Genomic DNA, 20,325 nt, shown 5'->3' with positions numbered 1-20,325 from the left:
GATGGCTCAGTAGAATAAGCACTTCCCTGGCAAGTGCAAGGGCCTGAGTTCAATCCCTGGTTCCGCAAAAAAAAAAAAAAAAAAAAAAAAAAAAATCTGTTTGTATTCATGACAATGATCTTATACTGAAAAATACTTTGTTTGACACACTTTCTACTTTTTATTTCTCCATTTCATACCTACCACCTTTTGGGACACAAATCCTGTGTCATGTCCTCCATGAAGCTTCCTGTAACCACATCAGATATTCTGTGTCTTGAAACTCCTATAGCACTTGGCAGACAACGCACCATGGTTATTCACAAATATATCCTGAAAAGTTTTATTTGAAAAAATGTGAAATCAATATACTTTCATTTTGATGTGTGAAAAACAAAATTAACTATATAACAACAGTAAACAAACCTTAACGTTTAGACCTAAGCATATATTTTTACCGGTTCTTATGTCTTCTTTACGTTTTTATTAATTTTATTGAGAAACAAATAACAATGAAACAGTTTCAAAACAAGTTAATAGGGAGCTGGTGAGATGGCTCAGTGGTCTAAAGCACCTATTTAGAACAAGCTTAGCAAAGCACAGGGACAGCGGTTCGATCCCCCAGCACCACATGCCAGCCAGCCCCGCCCCCTGGTGGGCTGAGCTGGCCACACACACACACACACACCACACACACATAAATAAAATTTAAAAAAAAAAAAGGTTAGTAGGACAGTTACAATAATTAATACATTGCATGTTGTTGTCTTCGTAGTAGTTATTCATAGTACAAGATGCAGACCTGGTATCCTGTCCAAATATTATTAGTACAAATCTTTCTTCTCATTGAATTAAAAGAAAGTAGCTGTATATCTGTCCTATTTTGTATATTACTACAAAATGTCCTTTATTTATATCCCCTTTTTTGTGTAGTTTTGTCAGAGATGGGTATTCCATTGCCATTTAAATATTATAGGTGCTTCAATTCAGCAAAATAATCCAATCTAGTCCAGTAATCCAGAATAGTAGTGGGTTATCCGCAGGACTGGCAGTGTCAGAAGTTCTTGACTTGAGTCTTCTTTAATGATGAACGTTTACTTCTTAATTCAACAGAATTGCATCCATTTCAAACTACTCTTTGTTTCTATTAACACTTTCAGATTTGTTATCTTATAATTTTTATTAAATAACGAGTCAAATATTCCTTTTAATAATGAAACTTTCTCATCAAAAACTTTACCACTCGGAGGGCAAAAGTGAGAGAGGAGAGCACACCTTTAGAAGGCGTTGGTGAAGCAAGAATCCCAGAGACCAAGCGCTCCCCCTGCTGGCTAGCAGTTTCTCAGCAGCCTGCTCTGGGACTTTTTTCCCGGGACTGCTACAGTAGCATACGCAAATAACGTCACAAACTCTGCAGCAAAGTGAATAGCAACTCCTCAAATGGAATTTTTCTCACTGATGAGCTGAATAACTCAAGTTCCATAAAAGTTCAAATGTGCCATGCAACGGGGCTGTTAATTAGCTGCATGAAGCACACCACCGCGCTATCTGCTAAGGCCGCAGTCTTTGAGTCGCTGGGTCCTCTCTGAAGATGTCATCAAATGGCCCGGACCCCCTCTCAGGCAGAGTTACATGCATCACCGGTAAGACTTCAGCTGAAGCGCTCCCTGCATAGCAACCATGAATTTTAAGAAGAACGACTCCAATTTTAGGCTATTTGTTTTGCTGAATGGAGTAATTAATTTGGGATTCAGAACGACACTGTTAAGGGCAATAATAGAAACACTGCACACTGCCAGCTACAACTCTCTAGGTGGTGTCTAACTCCTCCTTAATTATCAAGCACATATTTAAGGAAATCGCTTGCAAAAGTATAAATGTCTCCATCTGGCCTGGATGTCAGTATATATTAAAATGTGGATTGTTTAAAGTTTGCATTTACAATAGCTTAATATCAAGAAAACAGAAACAGAACAAAAAGGTCATTTCCAAGTAACTTTCTTAGGGCAGGCGAGATAGCGCAGTGGACTAAGTGCCTGCTTAGGCAACTGCAGGGACTGGAGTTCAATCCCCAGCTCCACATGCTGTGCCAGCCCCACCTGGTCCAGGCACACTTCACTGGTAATCCAGTCCAGGTGTGGTGGTGCACGCCTGTAATCCCAGTGCTGGGAATGCTGAAAACAGGAGGATCACTACAAGTCTGAACTGCATAGTGAGACCCTGTACCAAATACATTTTTTTTAAAAAAAAGTTACTCTCTTTAATGGCAGAGAAACTGGCCAGTTTGGAAAAAATAGCTATTCTCTGAGTTGTATTATTATTTTTTTTTAGCCTAAAACATATGCTTATCACAAAACATTGATTTTCTAAGTTTTATTTTAAAATTGTTTCTGATAATAAATTGGTTTCTTCACCAGGCTCTTCTGTCCAAAACTAATTTAGTAATTTCATCTTCAGTCTCCACCTCTGCTCTTCCTCTAGTACTTCTGTAGTACTTCTAATCCCACTCGGGGATTGGAAGGAACCCTGAACTGCATTCTGTACTGGACCTGTCTCCCTGAGCAGGTTTGGTAGCAGGCTTTAAGATCCATTTTCATAGCTAGCATTCTGTAGTTCCCACCCCAGGCCGGGGGGGGGGGGGGGGACACGGGACGGACACCAGCTAGCAAGGTAAGGCTAACTCAAGGGAAATAAAAGTCCTCTCTCAGTAAAAGGATAACAAATTCTGAACACATCTTGGTGTCTCTAATTCTTGCTACTGAAACAAAATCACAGATTGGTATCTAGAACCTAGACTTCAAGTGCTCGTATTTAAAAGTATTTTTAAATAAAAGTATTTGAGTATTTAAAAGTCCTTTTAAAAAAAGTTCCTTGTGTAGTTGGAATGTACCACATCTTGTCTGATAAGACTAAATTTTTCCCATCAATTTATTAGCTAGTATTTCTTTTTTTATTATTCACTCAGAATTCACTGCTCATTTAGCTATTATTACTACTTTTAACAATAAAATCCTTTTTTTTTTTTTTTTCATTTTTTCTGGCATTTTCCAGGTGTGCCTTTGGTTCTTTTTACATGATTATCTCTGTTGGTCAAATTTTTGCATGTGATTTCCCTCCACTGGCTTTAGGTTTAGGAAATCCTCCTCTGTAAAAATATCTGGGAATTATTGATTTTGTTGTAGCTATTTTATCCCATTGGGGGAGTGGGAGTGGGAAATTTTTTTTATACATATCATGCAATATTTTTTCCATTTAATTGGAGGTATAAACTTCAGAAAGCTATGCCTTCATATTTTTCTGTCATAGATGCTAGAGATACTTTAAAATTTCTCAGGGTAACAAAGATGCTTCTTACTAAATATCTAAATGAGGATGTAGTTGTCTGTCTTCCAGATTCAAAGTTCAAAACTGGAGTTTTCATTCATAATATCAGAAAATGACAAAAAATGGAGAAGGAAGAGAGCTTAATGAAAATTTTAGATGGCAAAAAACCCTCAAGCCCCTAAATTTGTGCTTATCATGTTGCATTTGGCAATCCATTGGTAAGTCTGAGAAATATTTAGTAAACCCTTGATGAGCAATTTTTTTAAATGGAATACAATTCAAACCTTTTCCAAACACTGTTTGTGATTTTTGAGACAAGGTTTCACTGGTTTTGAATGCACTGGTGTGTAACCCAGGCTGGCCTGTAAGTCACAACAATCCTCCTGCCTTAGACTCCTGAGTGCTGGGATTACAGATGTGTGCCGGAATGCCTGGCTTAAAGCTTTATTACTTTGATGTTTACTTCCTTGACTAAGAACCATGATGCCAGAATAGATGGGCCCAAATGAATCAGCATGTTGCTTACTCAGATGATAGATCAGATCCTTCATAGACAGAAGACTCCATGTTTTCTTTCTTTTTTTTTTTTTTTTTTCATTTTTCACACAGGTTTAATAGAAAAATAAAACTACCAGCCACACAGGAAGCCTATTCAAAGTATGCAAATTCAGTGAATTATTGCTCTTACTGGGGACATGCTTGTTCCTTTTTTCTTTAAATAGCACCGTGAGCCAAAGTTTAAGAAGTACAAACACAATAAGGCTCTATATTCAACCTACAATGTTGTCACTATGTATTCTTTAAAACCTTTGTAAGATGGTATTATTGCTAGCTATTACAGTATACATCTGTAATGCCAGCTCTCTGGAGGCTGAGATGTGAGGACTGCCATGAAATTTGACACTAGCCTGGGCTACACAATGTTCAAAGCCAGCCTGAACTACATAGCAAGATCCTGTCTCAAAAAACAAACAGCGTCTGCGAGATAGCTCAGCGGTCTAAAGTACCCGCTTAGGCAAGCCTAGAGACTGTGGTTCGATCCCTTGCACCACATGCCACACCAGCCTGCCCCCAGGGTGGGCTGAGCTGACCACACACACACACAAAAAGGCATTACCTTTTCTGATCCTAATTCTAGTTTATCTTGCAAATACTCAAGTGCAATATAGACAATTCTAAATAATTCACAAGTCTACAAATGGAGAATCCCAGATTCAGAACTGTACTAACACAATGCCTACCCTGTCTCCAAGTGAAAATTTAGCCCACAGCCTTGAATATCTATTCTTAGTATGAGGAACTTTTTTAAAAGATTCAACTTTATATGTGTGTTGCCTTTGGATATCCCTTAGGTTTAAAAACTAAATAATTTGCCTATGAAGTGATTTGAATATTGTAAGTTAAAATAACCAAGTCTATAACAGAGGATGTGCATCAGGAGCCCTACTCAAGAATCTTAATATTCTTCTGGCATTGACTTTTAACACTAAATATTAAAGAAATTTATCTGTAGGTATATTGAATATGAGGACTGGGGTTTATGGAAATTAAGGAATATGAGTAGTCAAGTGCTAATGATTCCTAGTAAGCTGTGTTACATATAAAAGCTTTTAAATATTACCTGGAAATCACCATGTTTATTTTTTTGTGTGTGGAACCAGGTCATTATGTATTAATAACCATACAATAAACATGAATATTTCCTATCTAGACTTCCCCATCACCGTAATATCTAATGCCTCCACTTATGTACCAATGGTTTGTATTCTGTTGCACACACTTTCCCTACACTGATCCAACTTTAGTAAGAATAATTCTTTTCAAAAACCTGTTGAGTTTTCAGGCGAAATCTTTAGAAAACATAGTGCTACTATGTTACATGGGAAGTGAGATTTCCTGATTGGATTCACAAAGACAGATATTTTTCAAGACGTTAAGATGTACTATTTTGCTTTTCAGAGATAACTGAAATATGGCTCACAGTGACTTCCTCTACCCAGACAACCCAAGGAGGCGGCAGGAAGTAAATCGTCTTCACCAGCAGCTCCTTGACTGCCTATCAGACAGCTTCCAGGCCACCAATAAGCTCACAGGTGTCCTAAACACGCACCTGGGGTGCATGCTGGCCTCCATTGAAATGAAAAGAGATGGTACCATAAAGGAAAACTGTGACATCATCATTGATGCTGTCACAAAAATTCAGAAGGAACTGCACAAGGTTGACGAAGCACTAAAAGATAAACTAGAGCCGACCCTTTACAGAAAACTTCAGGATATTAAGGAACGGGAAACAGAGAAAATTGCAATAGTACAAAAGGTCATGTCAGTCATCCTGGGCGAAGCCACATCTGCAGCCAGTGCGGTGGCTGTTAAACTCGTGGGCTCGAACATCACCACTGGCATAATTAACAAGCTGGTCACCGTGTTAGCTCAAATTGGTGCCTCTCTCCTTGGTAGTATTGGGGTCGCTGTTCTGGGCCTTGGCATAGATATGATCTTCCGCGCCATCCTGGGAGCAGTGGAGAAAACACAGCTTGAAGCAGCCATCAAAAGCTATGAGAAGCATCTGGTGGAGTTCAAGTCGGCATCAGAAAAATATAACAATGCCATTACTGAGGTCACCAACACGGTGAAATACCAAATGAAATGAATAGTCGTTTTACTTCCCAACAGAATGTTCTTCTGGTTCCTTCTAAGTAACAGCGCTTACTTTTTTGATTAGGATGCTTTTCCACATGCTACCAATATGGCCATAAATAGGGTAAACATTTTAGAAAAGAGATGCTAAAACTAGAGTTGTGTATCAACAATGAATGCCTGGATCAGCTGATGCTAAACTCTTCCAAGTACAAGATGATATCCCAGAATGTTTTTCATCCTCTTCTATAGCTCTTCATTACAGTAAATGCTATCGTACATACAGCAGCAGGTGTAGGGATTACTTCTTCCTTTTCTAAATTCCTATTAAAATTCTTAAAACTTGCATTAAACATAGAGATTTTCATTTGTACCACTAACTTCTAATATCACTTGGTTCTAAAGAGACATTCTTGCCCAGTGTGGTGGCACACACCTGTAATCCCAGCACTTGGGAGGCTGAAGCAGGAGGATCACCACAAGTTTGAGCCAACCTGGGCTATACAGTGAGTTCAAGGACAGCCTGAACTAGATAGCAAGATCCTGACTCCAAAACAAAGAGAGAGAGAGAGAGAGAGAGAGAGAGAGAGAGAGAGAGAGAGAGAGAGAGAGACACAGACACAGACACAGACACAGAGACAGACAGACATTCTTAGTAACTTCTTGTTTAGCACAAATCTGAAGACTTTGAATGAAACAAGTATATATTACATATTACTGACTGCTAGGTTAAATCCAATTTAATCTGTAAACTAAATGAGACTGATAATGGGGTGTAATGATAGGCTACAGTGATGAGAGACAATGCATCTGTAAACTAATTACACAGTGTAATTTGGATGGATTAACATTAAAAGTAAAAAATTAACATTAAAAGGATAAAAAGTTTCTATCATAGCAATCAGTGCTTATCAAATGTGATGACTGAGCCGCTCTAGAAACAAAAAAAAAAAAAAAAAGCTGAATCTCAGTTTCACACCCATCATATACATTTAGGATGACGAAAAGGATTTCACTACTCTTAAGGATATATTAATCAAAGGAAAGCTGTAATTTATTAAGATTTTTCTGGGGAAAAAAAGAATATTAATTTCATCTTCAATGCTAGCAGAAAGGAGGCAGCTGCTTCTGCTATATGAAGCACTAGGTGGCCCATTTTACTAACTACTTGATTTCGGAAAATTCCAGAGGCTGTGGAGGCCTCGTGGGTTAGATGATTTTTCTGTAGGTGCAAGTATTTGTGTTCTAAACCCTTTACTGGTAATTTCCATTGAGACTGTTTTAGGGTCTACACTGTACTTCCAAATTATTATACTATTGACTCAGAGATATGTTTGATATAGTTTATTTATTTATTTGGTACCAGGGATTGAACTCATTTGCCAGGCAGGTGCTTATACCACTGAGCTCTATCTCCAGCCAGTATAGTCTATTCTTATATCGTTACAAAAAGATCTTGAAATAAAAAATATTCAGCATGTCTCACAATTTTTAAATTGCTACATAAAAATGTTAGTGAATCAAAAGTCTAAATGTTCCAATTTAGACTTCATTTTCCTTCGCTGTCATGTTTATATACATTGGCTACAAACTATCACAATGTAGCTGAACTTCAAAATTAAAGCTTTTAGGGCCTGTGAGATAGCTCAATGGATTAAGCACCTGTTCATGCAAGCTCAGGGACTTTGGTTCGATCCCTCGCATGTGCCCCACCAGCCCGTCACACCCGGTGGCCAAGCTGGCCACTAATTCCAGGTGTGGTGCTGCACGCCTATAATCCCAGCGCTAGGTAGGCTGAAAACAGGAGGATCACTATAAATCTGAGCAGCATAGTGAGACTCTGTACCAAATACATTTAAAAAGTTAAATATTTTTATTACCTGGTTTATACACTGTGATCTACAAAATTTTGTTATTGATTTTTTTCGTTATTTTTTTGTCAAGAAAAGAGTACAGAGAGAAAGGCCAAACTTTAGAAATATGTTACTAATCCCATTTGTATAGAACTTAAAAACAATTTTGGCTGGTAACAAGTCCAATAAGAGGCAGTATTTATCAACTTTGCCACTCCTAAACTTGAAACTGCATAATCACGTTTCCTCTGAAAAACTAATCCTGTATTTGAGCAATCTAGGGGGTTTAAAACAGACACTGGTGTATTTGTTCAGGTCCACAAAAACTCAGTGTTGGTAATTAACTACTGAATTTCCTGGCCCACCAGGCACCCACGTGGGACTACCTGAGGCTTAAACTGCACACTAAACTCAGTGTTAAAAAGCTATTCGAGAATTCATTCTCAAACAAAAACGGAAACATTTTTCACCTGCTCCCATCATGGGAGAAGTAAAACTCCAACAATTAACAAAATGACAAAATGCAAAACTCCTCCTCCTCCCTATTTTCGAATGAACCGCTTTTGGAGGCTCAATACAAATAGCTTCCGGAATTAGGTCAGAATGCCTCCAATCTAAGAGACAAGGTAACCAGCCAATCGCATATCGTCTTCCTTCTTCTTATTTCTATTAGACAAAATAAGTGTCAATTGACGTGACGTCAGAATTAAGGCGGGCTCTTGGCCAAAGATCAACCAATTGGACAGTGTATTAGAGCGGAAGCGACTCTCGTTCTAGAGTTCCTGGGTATTCTCTATGGTTCTGGGACTGAGCTACGCCACGAGATCGTGCGCTCCAGGGATAGGAAATGACGTAAGGATGGCGGAGGGGCGCGAGGTTTCAAGATGGCGGAGACTGGGTGCTTGACCGAGAAGCAGAGGTGAAGGCCCCTGCGGCCGATAGGAGGCTGGGACTCGTCCCCTCCACGCCCCTAGCAGTTCTGGGATCCCAGCAGGAGTGTGAGTATATGGAATTGCTTTCCTCCGCGGCTCCATCTCGCCCAGCCTTTTCTGAGGCCCGTGCGTTTACCCCGAGGACATCAGGCCCCTTGGCCCTGCCGTCCCTCTCCCGGGTTGGGGGATCTCCCGGGTCTCCGACTAGAGGATTCCTGGGCCTGGCGCCGCGCAGTGTCCGGCGGAAGGTGAGTGAGTTCGCCGGTCGGTTAGCACCGCCTCCCGTGCGCGCCGACCGCTGCCTCAGGTCTGACGTCTGAGACCTCCCTCCAGCCTGCATCAACCGTCGCTATGGTTTCGGCGGTTGTTGCTGCGTGTTACCCTTTCGGCGGACCTGGACCCCGACTCATTGAAACTTTGGGCTATTTAGGGTACCTCGCGATTTTTTGGGCCTGACTTCCCGTCGCCTCTGCTTATAGATAGAAAAGTAGCTCTGGTAGACTGAATTATTCGTCAAGGTCTTCTGCAAAAATTATCTTCAGTTCATGTTGGTTCTGTTGTGGGAGAAGAGGGTCGGTATATGAGAATGCTTCAGAAAGGAAAACACAAAAGATAAAAGGGAAAAGATACAAGAGCTTATATCCTGCTGGTTCTCCCTAGTCAGTACTGTTTTTCTCTCCTTGACCCCAGTGTTTCCGAAAAGGGACTGCTTGATATGATAAATTGACGCAGGAACACTCTAAAACGTCTAGCAGAAATCAGGACATTAATACTTGATGAAAGGAGCATTAACTGAGCCCGTTGTGGTGGCATGCGACTGTAATCCCAACTCTGGGAATATGAGGAAGGAGGATAAAAAGTGTAAGCCCAGCCTGGGCAGTTTAGTGCCTCAGTGACACCCTGCTTAAAAATAAAAAGATCCGTGGATATAGGGATGCAGCTCAGTGCGAAGGTCCAGGGTTCATGCATAACGCCCCCTCACCCAATAAAAGCCTTAACTGTAATAAACTTGTATGAAAACATCTCTATAAAGGAAAGGACAAAGGAAAGATATAATTGTATGATCTACAAAAAAAATTCACCTTATGATCTCTTTCCTACCCACTGTGTGTCCATTTTTAAAAGGAAATATCTCCTTTATTATTGGAAACACTTTCAAAAAATTAAGCTAATCTATCTCCCTTGGAATAAAAGGGAAAGAAACGTTAGTACAAGCTTTTACATTTAAAAAATTTTGTTTTATCAAGCAGTTGCTGTTTTCAGTTGTCTCAAAAAATACAAATCACAAACTGGGCACAATATCTCAAGCACCCTGTGTTCCCAGCACATTGGAGGCCAAGGCAGAAAGATCATTGCAGGTTGGAGGCCAGCCTGGGCTATATAGTAAAGAGTAAGGCCAGCCTGCACTATACAGTGAGCCCCTGTCTTAAAAACAAAACAACATTAAAAACAAAACCGCAAATCAGGAATCAAGTAGGTAATAACTAGTAAGAAAAGCAGGTATATTAAGAAAAATATTTCTTAATATTGAGGTTTTAGGCAATCTCCTAATATACTAATTTTTAATATTTGCATTTTCAGTTCTGCTGTAAGTTCTTGAGAGTCAGGAGTTAAATCTGAATTAGAACTAAATTTGAGTGAAATATTCTTGCATTAATGAGTTTACCATCAAGGGTGTTGGAAATGTATAACATACGTAATGTATAACATATGTGGCAAGAGAGGCAAGGGAAAGGTATTTGCCTTCCATCCCAAATCCATTTCTCTTGTTGTCTTTCTTTTCATCTTTCCCTCTACATGTAAATCAAAGGAGGATATAGAAAAGAGAATACAGACTTTTCATATTCATAGTTTATGTCATGTTGTCAAAACAGTTTCTAGATGATTTTATTTTCTTCAGTAGATTATGCTGTGATTCATGAAGAAAATGTTAAATTGATGAATAATAAAGTCACCTTGGGACTCAACCATTCTAATGAATACTAGAATTTTCTTTGTAGTTAAGTTTTTGAGCCCATTTTTCTTGGATACCAAAGGCAAAACTAAAGAAAGAATAAAATCTCATAAAATTAATAAAGGAATGCTTATTTCTAGAGATAAGTAATGAAAATAGAAAAAATAAATTTACTCTTTGGTTTTGCAGGTTTTATTTTTTTTTTAAAGAATAAGTGAACCATTATAGATTGTCAATATGGGGCGGAGATCAACATCATCCACCAAGAGTGGAAAATTTATGAACCCTACGGACCAAGCTCGTAAGTGTACACTGGTGTGGAATTAAAAATTATAAATATTGTGCAATATTTCATTATGGCTTAGTTGCATTTATCAGCAGTCATAGAAAGAATAAGTTATATAAAGTTACCTGAATTTGTTATGACACAAGATTAAAACTTTAAGGGCCAGCCACATAGCTTAGCAGACTAAAGTGCCTGCTTAGGCAGGCGCAGGGACCAGGGTTCAATCCCCAGCGTGCCATGCCAGCCAGCCCCCAGGGTGTGCTGAAACCAACTGAGACTGGGCTGGGGATGGTTTTGTGCACCTGTAATCCCAGTGTGTGAGAGGCTGAAAACAGGAGGATCACTACAAGTCCAGTCTGTGTAGTGAGACCCTGTACCAAATACATTAAAAAAACCCTTTAAACATGTGAATGCCCGTATTTTATCCTTTTTTAAGATTTAAGTGACTCACAAAGTAGAATTGCCTTAAGACTTTATATTTGGAATTTTGAACATACTCATTATTTTGCACGCTTTTTCTTAGTATTTTATAGTGGTTTTCTCCTTAAGATTTATAATTACTTTCTAAGAAACTTAAAAGTGTCTTGACATTTTTGGTGGTTGGAGGGATGTTATTTTCATCTAGTGGATAGAACCACAGAATGCCACTGAATATCCTACAATGCATAGGATAGCCTTACACAACAAAGAATTGCCTATGTTAAAGGGAAAACATGCTAATGTTAAAGAATTGAAAGTTACATCATCTGTCCCTCTTTCCCTTTAAGGAAAGGAAGCTCGGAAGAGAGAATTGAAGAAGGTATGGTATCAGAAGACTTCTATATAGTTTTAAGTGTTATTTGGCACATCTTACTGTTTAGAATTAGTATATTTCCAAATAACATTTTCAGGAGACTGGGGATATAGCTCAGCAGGTTAAGTGCCTGCCTGGCAAGCTCAAGGTCCTGAGTTCAGTACCCAGTATTGCATTAGAGAAAAAAAAGAAAAAGAAAGGATGAGCTGATTACGTGTTGATAAAACATGCTTTGTGGACTTCAGTACCACAAGTTCCACACAGTGGACCACCTAGAACAAAGTGATTTTTCTAGGGCTGGGGAGACAACAATCCCTGGTGCCACCAAAGAAAAGAAAATAACATCTTCAGTTATTTGCCAGAATAGATTATTTATGCTTCTTAATAAAAACTGTAGAGTTTATAAGCCAAATTTTATTATATTTAAAAAATAACTTTACAGAGAGGTTCTAATGGTTTATGATATTGTTTATCTTTCCCAATAAATTAAAAAAGTATTTTAGAAAATAAGCGTTTTCCGCTGCTTATCAAAACACAACTTAGTAAGAACTACTGAATTGGTAAATGGAAATCAGTGCTGGACAGCTTTCTGTTGTATCTTTCAGATTAGTTTGTGGCAAGGTACTTGAATAAGAAAGGAATAACTATTTAGTGTAATGCATTAACAAATTGAGGAAGCCCAGATTTTTACCATTCTCAGTGGTGGTTTCTTGTTTCATTAATATTTTGTATCATATTTTGAAGACTTCTCTATTTCAATTAATATTATATATATATTTTTTTAATATTATATTTTTTAGCTGCAACTTTAAAAGAAATACTTGCCCAAGAAAGGACATATTCTTGATTAAGGTCATTTTTGAGAGCAAAAAAATGTCATCCCTCTGTTTCTGGTGGTTGAAACAAGCGATCAGAAACCAATAGGCAATTCCAGATTTGGTTTAAGTCAGTTCTTGGAGCAATTGAAACAAGTTGTGGGCATCCTGCTTCTTAACCTCTGTTTTTGTTTCACTTTGCTAAGAACAAAAAACAGCGCATGATGGTTCGAGCTGCAGTTTTGAAGATGAAAGATCCCAAACAGATCATCCGGGACATGGAGAAATTGGATGAAATGGGTAAAACCTTCTTAAAAGGCTAATTTTATGCAAGCCATAATGTTACAGTAATCCGATATGCACAGGGGCCGGGACATGATGAGGGGAGCAGCATAGATCCAGGAAAAATAGGACCACATGGGATACTTGAGAGCCAGATGAGTTCAGTGTCAGGAAGACAAGAGAGGTGTGGGATTTTCACAGACTGGAGATTCTGTATCCTAGAGAAGGAGAAAATTCAGCTGGAGGTAATGGTGAGTTAAAAAGTCCAGTCTGCCAGTTCACTTTTTTTGAGAAAGGACAAGTTTGATTTATGAAATCATTGTCTTTGTAATGTTGGCAGCTACTATGTAAATCCACCATTGTGAATATCAGGCAGTCTTATTTTTCCAGTGAACAGAAAAGGTCCTGCTTTTGGCCATTTGATAAGAATATAAAAGAAATCATCACACAGGTGTTGCTTGATTTATGATGGAGTGACATTCCATTAAATCACTGACAAATTGAAAATAGCGTAAGTCAACAAGTTTTTAATGCATTGGACCTAGTAAACAGTGCTTAGCTTGTCCTCCCTTAAATGCACTCAGGACACAAGTCAAACTTCAGTTAGGCAAAACCATTAAATTTAGTATTTTACAATAGTAGTATTGTGTGTCATGTGATTTATCAAATGCATTACTGAAAATTCTCCTGCATGCTTACAGCTTTCAAATCATTGTAAAGTGGAAAAATGTTAAGTGGAACCATCCTAAGAGGGGACCATCACTGTTTGAGAATTATTAACAGTCACTGGAAATGTTGGGCTAGGCATTCAGTTCAGGGCACAGCGCCTGCCTGAAAAGTGCAAGGTCCTGAGTTTGATTCCTGGTGCCCCGCTCCCCCAAAAAAGGAAATGTTATGTTTACTCACAGATGCCTTTCTTTTGCTGTTAGAACATACAGGTTTTTTATTTGTCCTTTAAAATAGAAGATTTCTTATTTATGTGTCTTACAGTCTTCAGGATTGAACCCAGTTCCTTTTTACTCCAAAATAGAAGTTTTCAAAGTGCAAAAGAAAGAGACTAGTTAACTCCCATGTGTCTGGTTTAAATATCAGAAGAGAAAATAATTTTCCTTGTGGGTCATAGAATCCCATACTAAATGGTCTAAAATTGTTCTTTGTTGTTTTAAAAGAAGATAATAATAACTGAGGTTGCTTCAAGTTTTATACTTATTATCTGATCCTTGACTTTTTAGGGTAGATAGATACAGTGTTTTACAGGAGAGAAAACTGACACAGCATTTATGTGTTTTTCAAAATCATACTGCCATGCAGTGGCAAAGTTAGGATTAAAATACACATTCAACATTTATTAATCACACTAGGAATTTATTTATTAAATTTATTAAACATTTATTAATCACCTTATATTATTAGAATATATAAGAATATAAGAATATACTTTCTTTTGTGGGAGTACTAAAGATCAAATCAGGACTTTGGACTTGTGAGGCAGGAGCTTAAGCCGCTGAGCCAAAGAACAGACTTTCTAGATTTGAATAAATCACTAAGATTCATAGTAAGATTTAGGGAACAGGATAGTTCAACTTTTTGCTCTTTAAGAAAACAGAGAAGACAACAGATAAGATATTGGCTGCTATAATTTTTAAGACCATGCCTGAAGTTGGCCTTTAAAACCCAGATATTATTGTCACGGTGATCTTTCTATCTAGTCTGCATTATTTGCTTCATTCAGCCTAAAGGTGATGAAGTCCCTGAGATGGAAAGTAAGAAAGCTACGGAATCAGTGGTTCGGAGACAAAGCCACAGGTAGCGCTCGGTTTGCTTTATTCCTGCTTCCCATCTCCAGGAGAAAGATCTGGTCCCAGGTTGGATCATATACCGGTCTGTCTCATTATGTCAGTGCTAAAAAGGAAAATGGGGGAATATGATTTGAGCAGGTAAAGCTGGGGTCTCCTGGGGAAGAGGAGCTAAAATGAAGGCCCATACTGACATATGATTGCTGTAGGAAAGAAGGTGTTACATGATAAGTAGTTGAGGAACATAGATTCATCATAAAAATAATAGAATAAGCCAAATATTGTTTCATTTGTCATCCCATTTTGTCATCAGAGCGTTGTTACAAAAATATGGTATGTATATTTTAGGTTGAGGAAGCTAAGACTACGATGACTAAAGTTGCAGAATTAAGTGACAGGACCAGTGTTTACCTAAGAGGTTTTTATTAAGTTATATAGTCTCTGAATACCTAAATAAAATAAAATTTTGCTTATAATTCTCTACTTTATTTTTTTCTACCAGAGTTTAACCCAGTACAACAACCACAGTTAAATGAGAAAGTACTGAAAGATAAACGTAAAAAGCTTCGGGAAACCTTTGAATGTATCCTATGACTTTATGAAAAAGAGAATCCGGATATTTATAAAGAATTGAGAAAGCTAGAAGTAGAATATGAACAGAAAAGGGCTCAACTTAGCCAGTACTTTGATGCTGTCAAGGTAATCAAGTTTCTTTCTTTCCCCCCCCCCCTTTTTTTTTTTTCCAAAGTTTTATTGATAAACAACGAGACAGTTCCAAATCAAATCGGAAGTACAGTTTCAACAAATAACACACTGCATATATTCTTCTTAGTGGTTGATTGCTGTACAAGATGCGGACTTGAGATCTTATTTACAAACACCATTCGAACAAATCATTCTATTAAGAGAATGCAACTATATATCTATCCTAAGAACTTTGAATACACAGATACAAAACGGACATTCATCTGTATACCCTATTTTTTCTAAGTTCTGTTATTGGATATTATAGGTGTGTAAACTCAGCAAAATATTCTAAAAGAGTCCAGTAGACCATAATAGCCTTGGGTCTTCTGTTTAACTGGCAATGTCAGAAATTATTGACCTGAGTCCCCTACAGCTCAACATAACAGCATGGCTTTACTTCCTATATTTCGTCTTCATACTTTTCTACTGGATGGTTAAGACCAAGGTAAAGCAGGACCTGTGCAATAAGAGTTGTAGCTTTTTGGTCTGAGAAGGTCAGTAAAATGCCCTCAGGATTTATCCTGAGATGCTGTACCTCAGATTGTAGAACCTTTGTCAGTGTCAGCCGTGTGGATGAGTCACGGCCATTGCTTGGCCAACGTGCTCTCTGTGAAAGCCTGAGAGAGTGTCTTCTCCCCATGTGACTCTCCTTAGGCACATTCTACGTCATCGATCACTTTCCTCTTTGGCCCCATAATCTTCTTGATCAGAAAATTTGGGACACCACCGAGGTACATGACATTACAGTACAAGTTCTCCTATGTCCTGAGTCTTAATTGACCTTAGAAGGTTAGGGCCAAGTTGGCTTTCCTTGTAGCCCTCCTTTTTCTCTAACTTTGGTCTGCAAACTTAGGTTGTTAACCATCCAGAAGACAAGCTTATTGTTATTATCAAATGATTTAGGCTATTAAGCTTAACCTCCCTATCTCACTGCATTTCAAACATCTTAGGCATAATAAGGAGCAGGTATTTTTCATCAAGTATTGATATGTTGAACTTTAAGTCCCTGCATAATATGATAAAAAACATTTAAAAATTAGATTATATTTTAAAAATAGGATAAAGAATTATATACTTCTCATGTTTGCACATAAGTCCAAAAATCTCACCATATACAACCTGGTAATCAAGTTTCTTATGAAAGATGTTTTACTCAAGATTTGCTCATAAAAGTTAAATGAGAAAACTCATTTCAGCTGGGTGTGGTGGTGCACGCTTGTAATCCCAGCACTTGGGAGGCTGAGGCAGGAGGATCATTGTAAGTTCGAGACCAGCCTGTGCTACAAAGCGAGCTCAAGGCTAGCCTGAACTGCATGGTGAGACCCTGTCTCTAAAAGACCCTCCCCCACAAAAAAAAATCACCATTTTAAACCTCTTCGTCATGGCAGTTTCTTGTTAGACAACATCCTTACCATTAGAGCCAGCAATTTCTTAGTAAAGAAAAATTAGTCTTGTCTACGAAGACAGTAATAGACCAAAACTGAAAGTAGCCCAGGTATCTATTAACAGGATAATGGATAATTACACTGTATTTCTACAGTGGGATGCTATTCCACAAACAAAAAGTGGGCATTTTATTTTTCCTTTTTCTGCTGCTTTTTCTTATATTTATCAGCACACATATTCTGAAAATGTCTCTCAACTGTGACGTAATGTTTTTTCAGCTAATGTTTATGGACTATTACATGTCAGGCATTTTTCTAGGCATTAAAGATACAGGCTAAACAAAGTCCTGCCTGCGATGTTCACCGACTAAAAAGTTCCTGGCACTGTATCATTAAGTATGATGTTTAATAATCTCTAGTCAATAACCTTGTCATTTAAAATAATGTCTTTCTGTTCCAGTTTGCCAAGAGTTTTTTTTTTCTTTTATTTTTTAGAGACAGTACAAAATAGTATTAAAAAATTACAGGCGATACAAAATTTCACTTAAGAAAGGAATATGAATTTCACAGTATTTGTTGTAATCCATAGTGTTGTCTTCCAACCAGTTGTTCATATTACCAGATATATGCATGCAAAATTGGAAGAACAAAGACAAAAAGAAAAACATGTATAAGAAATTAAGACAAAAAGTATAAACAATTGAAAAAAGACAAATTAGCATTATCTGTTCCATTCCGTAGACTAGCAAAAATCCAAAGTTCAGTTGTCCAAGCCATCCTGCTTGCATACATTGATACATCTTTTTCCCCCACTCCTTCTCCTGTCCTTCTCAATGCAGTAACTCTTAACTTTTGAATACATTCCTTCCCTTTTCCTAGTATCTGTTGTACCCTTCAGGTTCCATTTTTTTCTTTCAGGTTCTCACACTAAGGAAACAATATGATGTTTGCACTGCAGATCTGATTTATTTCACTTAAGAGTATGGTCTCTAGTTGCATCCATTTACTGACAAAAGATTCAAATTTATCCTGGTTTATAGCTGAATAATATTTCATTATATAAAAATACCACACCTTTATCCATTCTTCAGTGGATAGGCATCTGGGTTGTTTCCAGGATTTAGCTATGACATGGCTAAATCATGTTACTATGAACGTGGGTGCACATATACCACTCTGGTATGAGGTTTTCAGTTCTTCTGGAAAAATACCCAGGAGGGGTATAGCTGGCTTGAATGGGATCTCCAATCCTATCTTTTGAAGGGATCTCCACACTGATTTCCATAGTGGCTGTACCAGTCTGCACTCCCACCCACAGTGCAAAAGGGTTCCTTTGTTTCCACAGCCTTTCCAGCACTTGTTATTGGCTGACTTCTTGATTTTAGCCATTCTTTCTGGGGTGAGATGGAATCTCAGTATTGTTTTAGTTTGCATTTCTTTTTTTTGGGGGGGGGGTGGAACCCGGGATTAAACTCAGCCCTTGCACTTGGTAGGGAAGCGCTTATTCTACTGAGCCATCCCTGGCCCACCTTAGTTTGCCATTTTTGAATGACCAATGATTTTGAACATTTTTTCGTATGTTTACTAACCATTTGTATTTCTTCATCTGAAAAGTATATCTCAGATGTACATTTTTGGATTGGATCTTTGAATGGGGGGGTGCTGATTTTTTTTTAATTCTTTATATGTTCTAGATAGAAGGCCTTTGTCAGAGGGACAGTCAGCTGTAGTTTTTTTCCTAGTTTGTGGGTTTTGTTTTTACTGTGTTGGAGATTTCCTTTGAACTCAGAAACTTCAAAAAGATGAGATCTCAGTTGTTGATTTTTTTTTTCCTTTTTCTTTTTTAAAGTATTTGGTATAGGGTTTCACTACACAGCTAGGACTTGTGGTGATTCTCTTGTTTTCAGCCTACCCAGCACTGCGATTACAGGCGTGTACCACCATACCTGGTCTGGGTAGCCTGCTCAGCATGCCCGGGGGCAGGCCCAGCACAACATACTGTGCCGGGGATCAAACCCTGGTACCTGCATTTGCCTAAGCAGGTGTTTAGTCCACTGAGCTATCTCACTGGCCTTGTTGATTCTTTGAATTATTTCCTGTGCAGGTTGGTTTTTGTTCATGAACTCTACGTACCACTATGCCTTTAAGATTCCTACCTACATTTTCCTCCAGAATTTTTTTCTTTTTTTTTTTTTTTTTTTCCGCAGGGATTGAACTCAGGCCCTTATGCTTGCCTTCTTCTGAGCCATCTCCCTGGCCCCCAGAAGATTTAGTATTTTTATTTTAATATTTAAGTCTTTGATCCATTTTGAATAGTGTAGTTCATGGTGATAGATATGGGCCTAGATTTCTGCATTGGAAAGCCAATTTTTTCAGCACCATTTTTTAGGCTGTCTTTCTTCCAGTGAGCATGTTTGGCCCCCTTATCAAAGATAAGCTGGCTGAGTGTGTTTGCAGTTGTGTCTGCATCTTCTAATCTGTTCCATTGATCCTCAGGTCTGTCTCTGCCAGTACCATGCTGATTTTATCACAGTACCTTTATAGTATAATTTCAGGTCGGGGATTGTGGTACATCCTGCCTTTCCTTTATTTCCCAGGATTGCTTTTGATATTCTGGGTCTCTTCTGGTTCAAAATGAATTTGAGGAAAGCTTTCTGTAGCTCTATGAGGTATACTAATGGTATTTTAATAGGGATTGTACTGAATATGTGCAACAATTTTGGGAGTATGCCAAGAGTTTGTTGGGGTGTGTGTGTGTGTGTGTGTGTGTGTGTGTGTGTGTTTGTGTTTGTGTTTAAATCATAATTTTTAAGCATCTGTTAGATATGGGGGTCTTTGTTATAGTGAATTACTTCATATGCTTGTGAAATAACTTATTAAAAATATTATTGCATTCAATTTGTTTATTGGCCTGGAGGCTACTATTGAATTTGGAATTTTTATGGCCTCATGAAGTGACTAGTCTCGCATCTCTTCCTACAAAGCAAGACCCTGTCTCAAAAAAAAAGAAAAAAGAAACAGCCTTCTCTAAACAGCTACCTCATATTGTATCCAAAAAGAATCAGCTGTAGAGTTCCATTTATTAAAGGGTTGACAACAAAAAGCTGGACTTTGGTTCTTTGGAAGCGATAAAGATTTCTTGCAGTTCTTTTCTTTTTTTCTTTTTTCTTTTTTTTTTAGCAGAATATATTTATTGAAAGAAAGAAAGCTCCTGTTCTGAGAGAGGGACAGGAACGGGGAGCCGAGTGGGTAGTTCCCCCCCACTTGCAGTTCTTGACACTCTTCAGTTCTTGTTTTTCATGATGTTCGTTGGAAAGCAAATTCAGTTTGTGAAACAGCTATCATGAAATTTTTGTGGTAAGTTGTTAGATTATTTTGTATCGTGCTATCAAAGTTTCTCTCTTTCAGAATGCTCAGCATGTAGAAGTAGAGAGTATTCCTTTGCCAGATATGCCACATGCTCCTTCCAACATCTTGATCCAGGACATCCCACTTCCTGGTGCCCAGCCCCCCTCCATCCTAAAGAAGACCTCAGCCTATGG

General features: G+C 38.1%; 2 protein-coding genes across 2 annotated transcripts in view; both read left to right on the top strand.

Moving 5' to 3' along the window:
• Positions 1–6,360, top strand: part of Smco3 (single-pass membrane protein with coiled-coil domains 3) — an 8,891-nt gene extending 2,531 nt beyond the window's left edge. The window contains exon 2 of the mRNA XM_004626089.2: positions 5,263–6,360. Within this exon, the coding sequence (XP_004626146.1) occupies positions 5,276–5,953 (678 nt within the window). The 5' untranslated portion in view covers positions 5,263–5,275 and the 3' untranslated portion in view covers positions 5,954–6,360. The remainder of the gene's footprint in view (positions 1–5,262) is intronic.
• A 2,295-nt stretch (positions 6,361–8,655) lies between these two features.
• The window catches only part of Wbp11 (WW domain binding protein 11), a 19,402-nt gene continuing 7,732 nt past the window's right edge, over positions 8,656–20,325 (top strand). The window contains 6 exon segments of the mRNA XM_023709468.1: positions 8,656–8,791; positions 10,889–10,980; positions 11,733–11,764; positions 12,780–12,873; positions 15,154–15,350; positions 20,192–20,317. Coding sequence (XP_023565236.1) covers positions 10,917–10,980; positions 11,733–11,764; positions 12,780–12,873; positions 15,154–15,350; positions 20,192–20,317 — 513 coding nt within the window. The 5' untranslated portion in view covers positions 8,656–8,791; positions 10,889–10,916.

Source organism: Octodon degus, unplaced genomic scaffold (genome assembly GCF_000260255.1).
Source record: "Octodon degus isolate 3935 unplaced genomic scaffold, OctDeg1.0 scaffold00012, whole genome shotgun sequence".
Classification (NCBI taxonomy): Eukaryota; Metazoa; Chordata; class Mammalia; order Rodentia; family Octodontidae; genus Octodon; species Octodon degus.
Note: the sequence above shows the minus strand (reverse complement) of the source record. Positions and strands in the feature narration are given on the sequence as shown.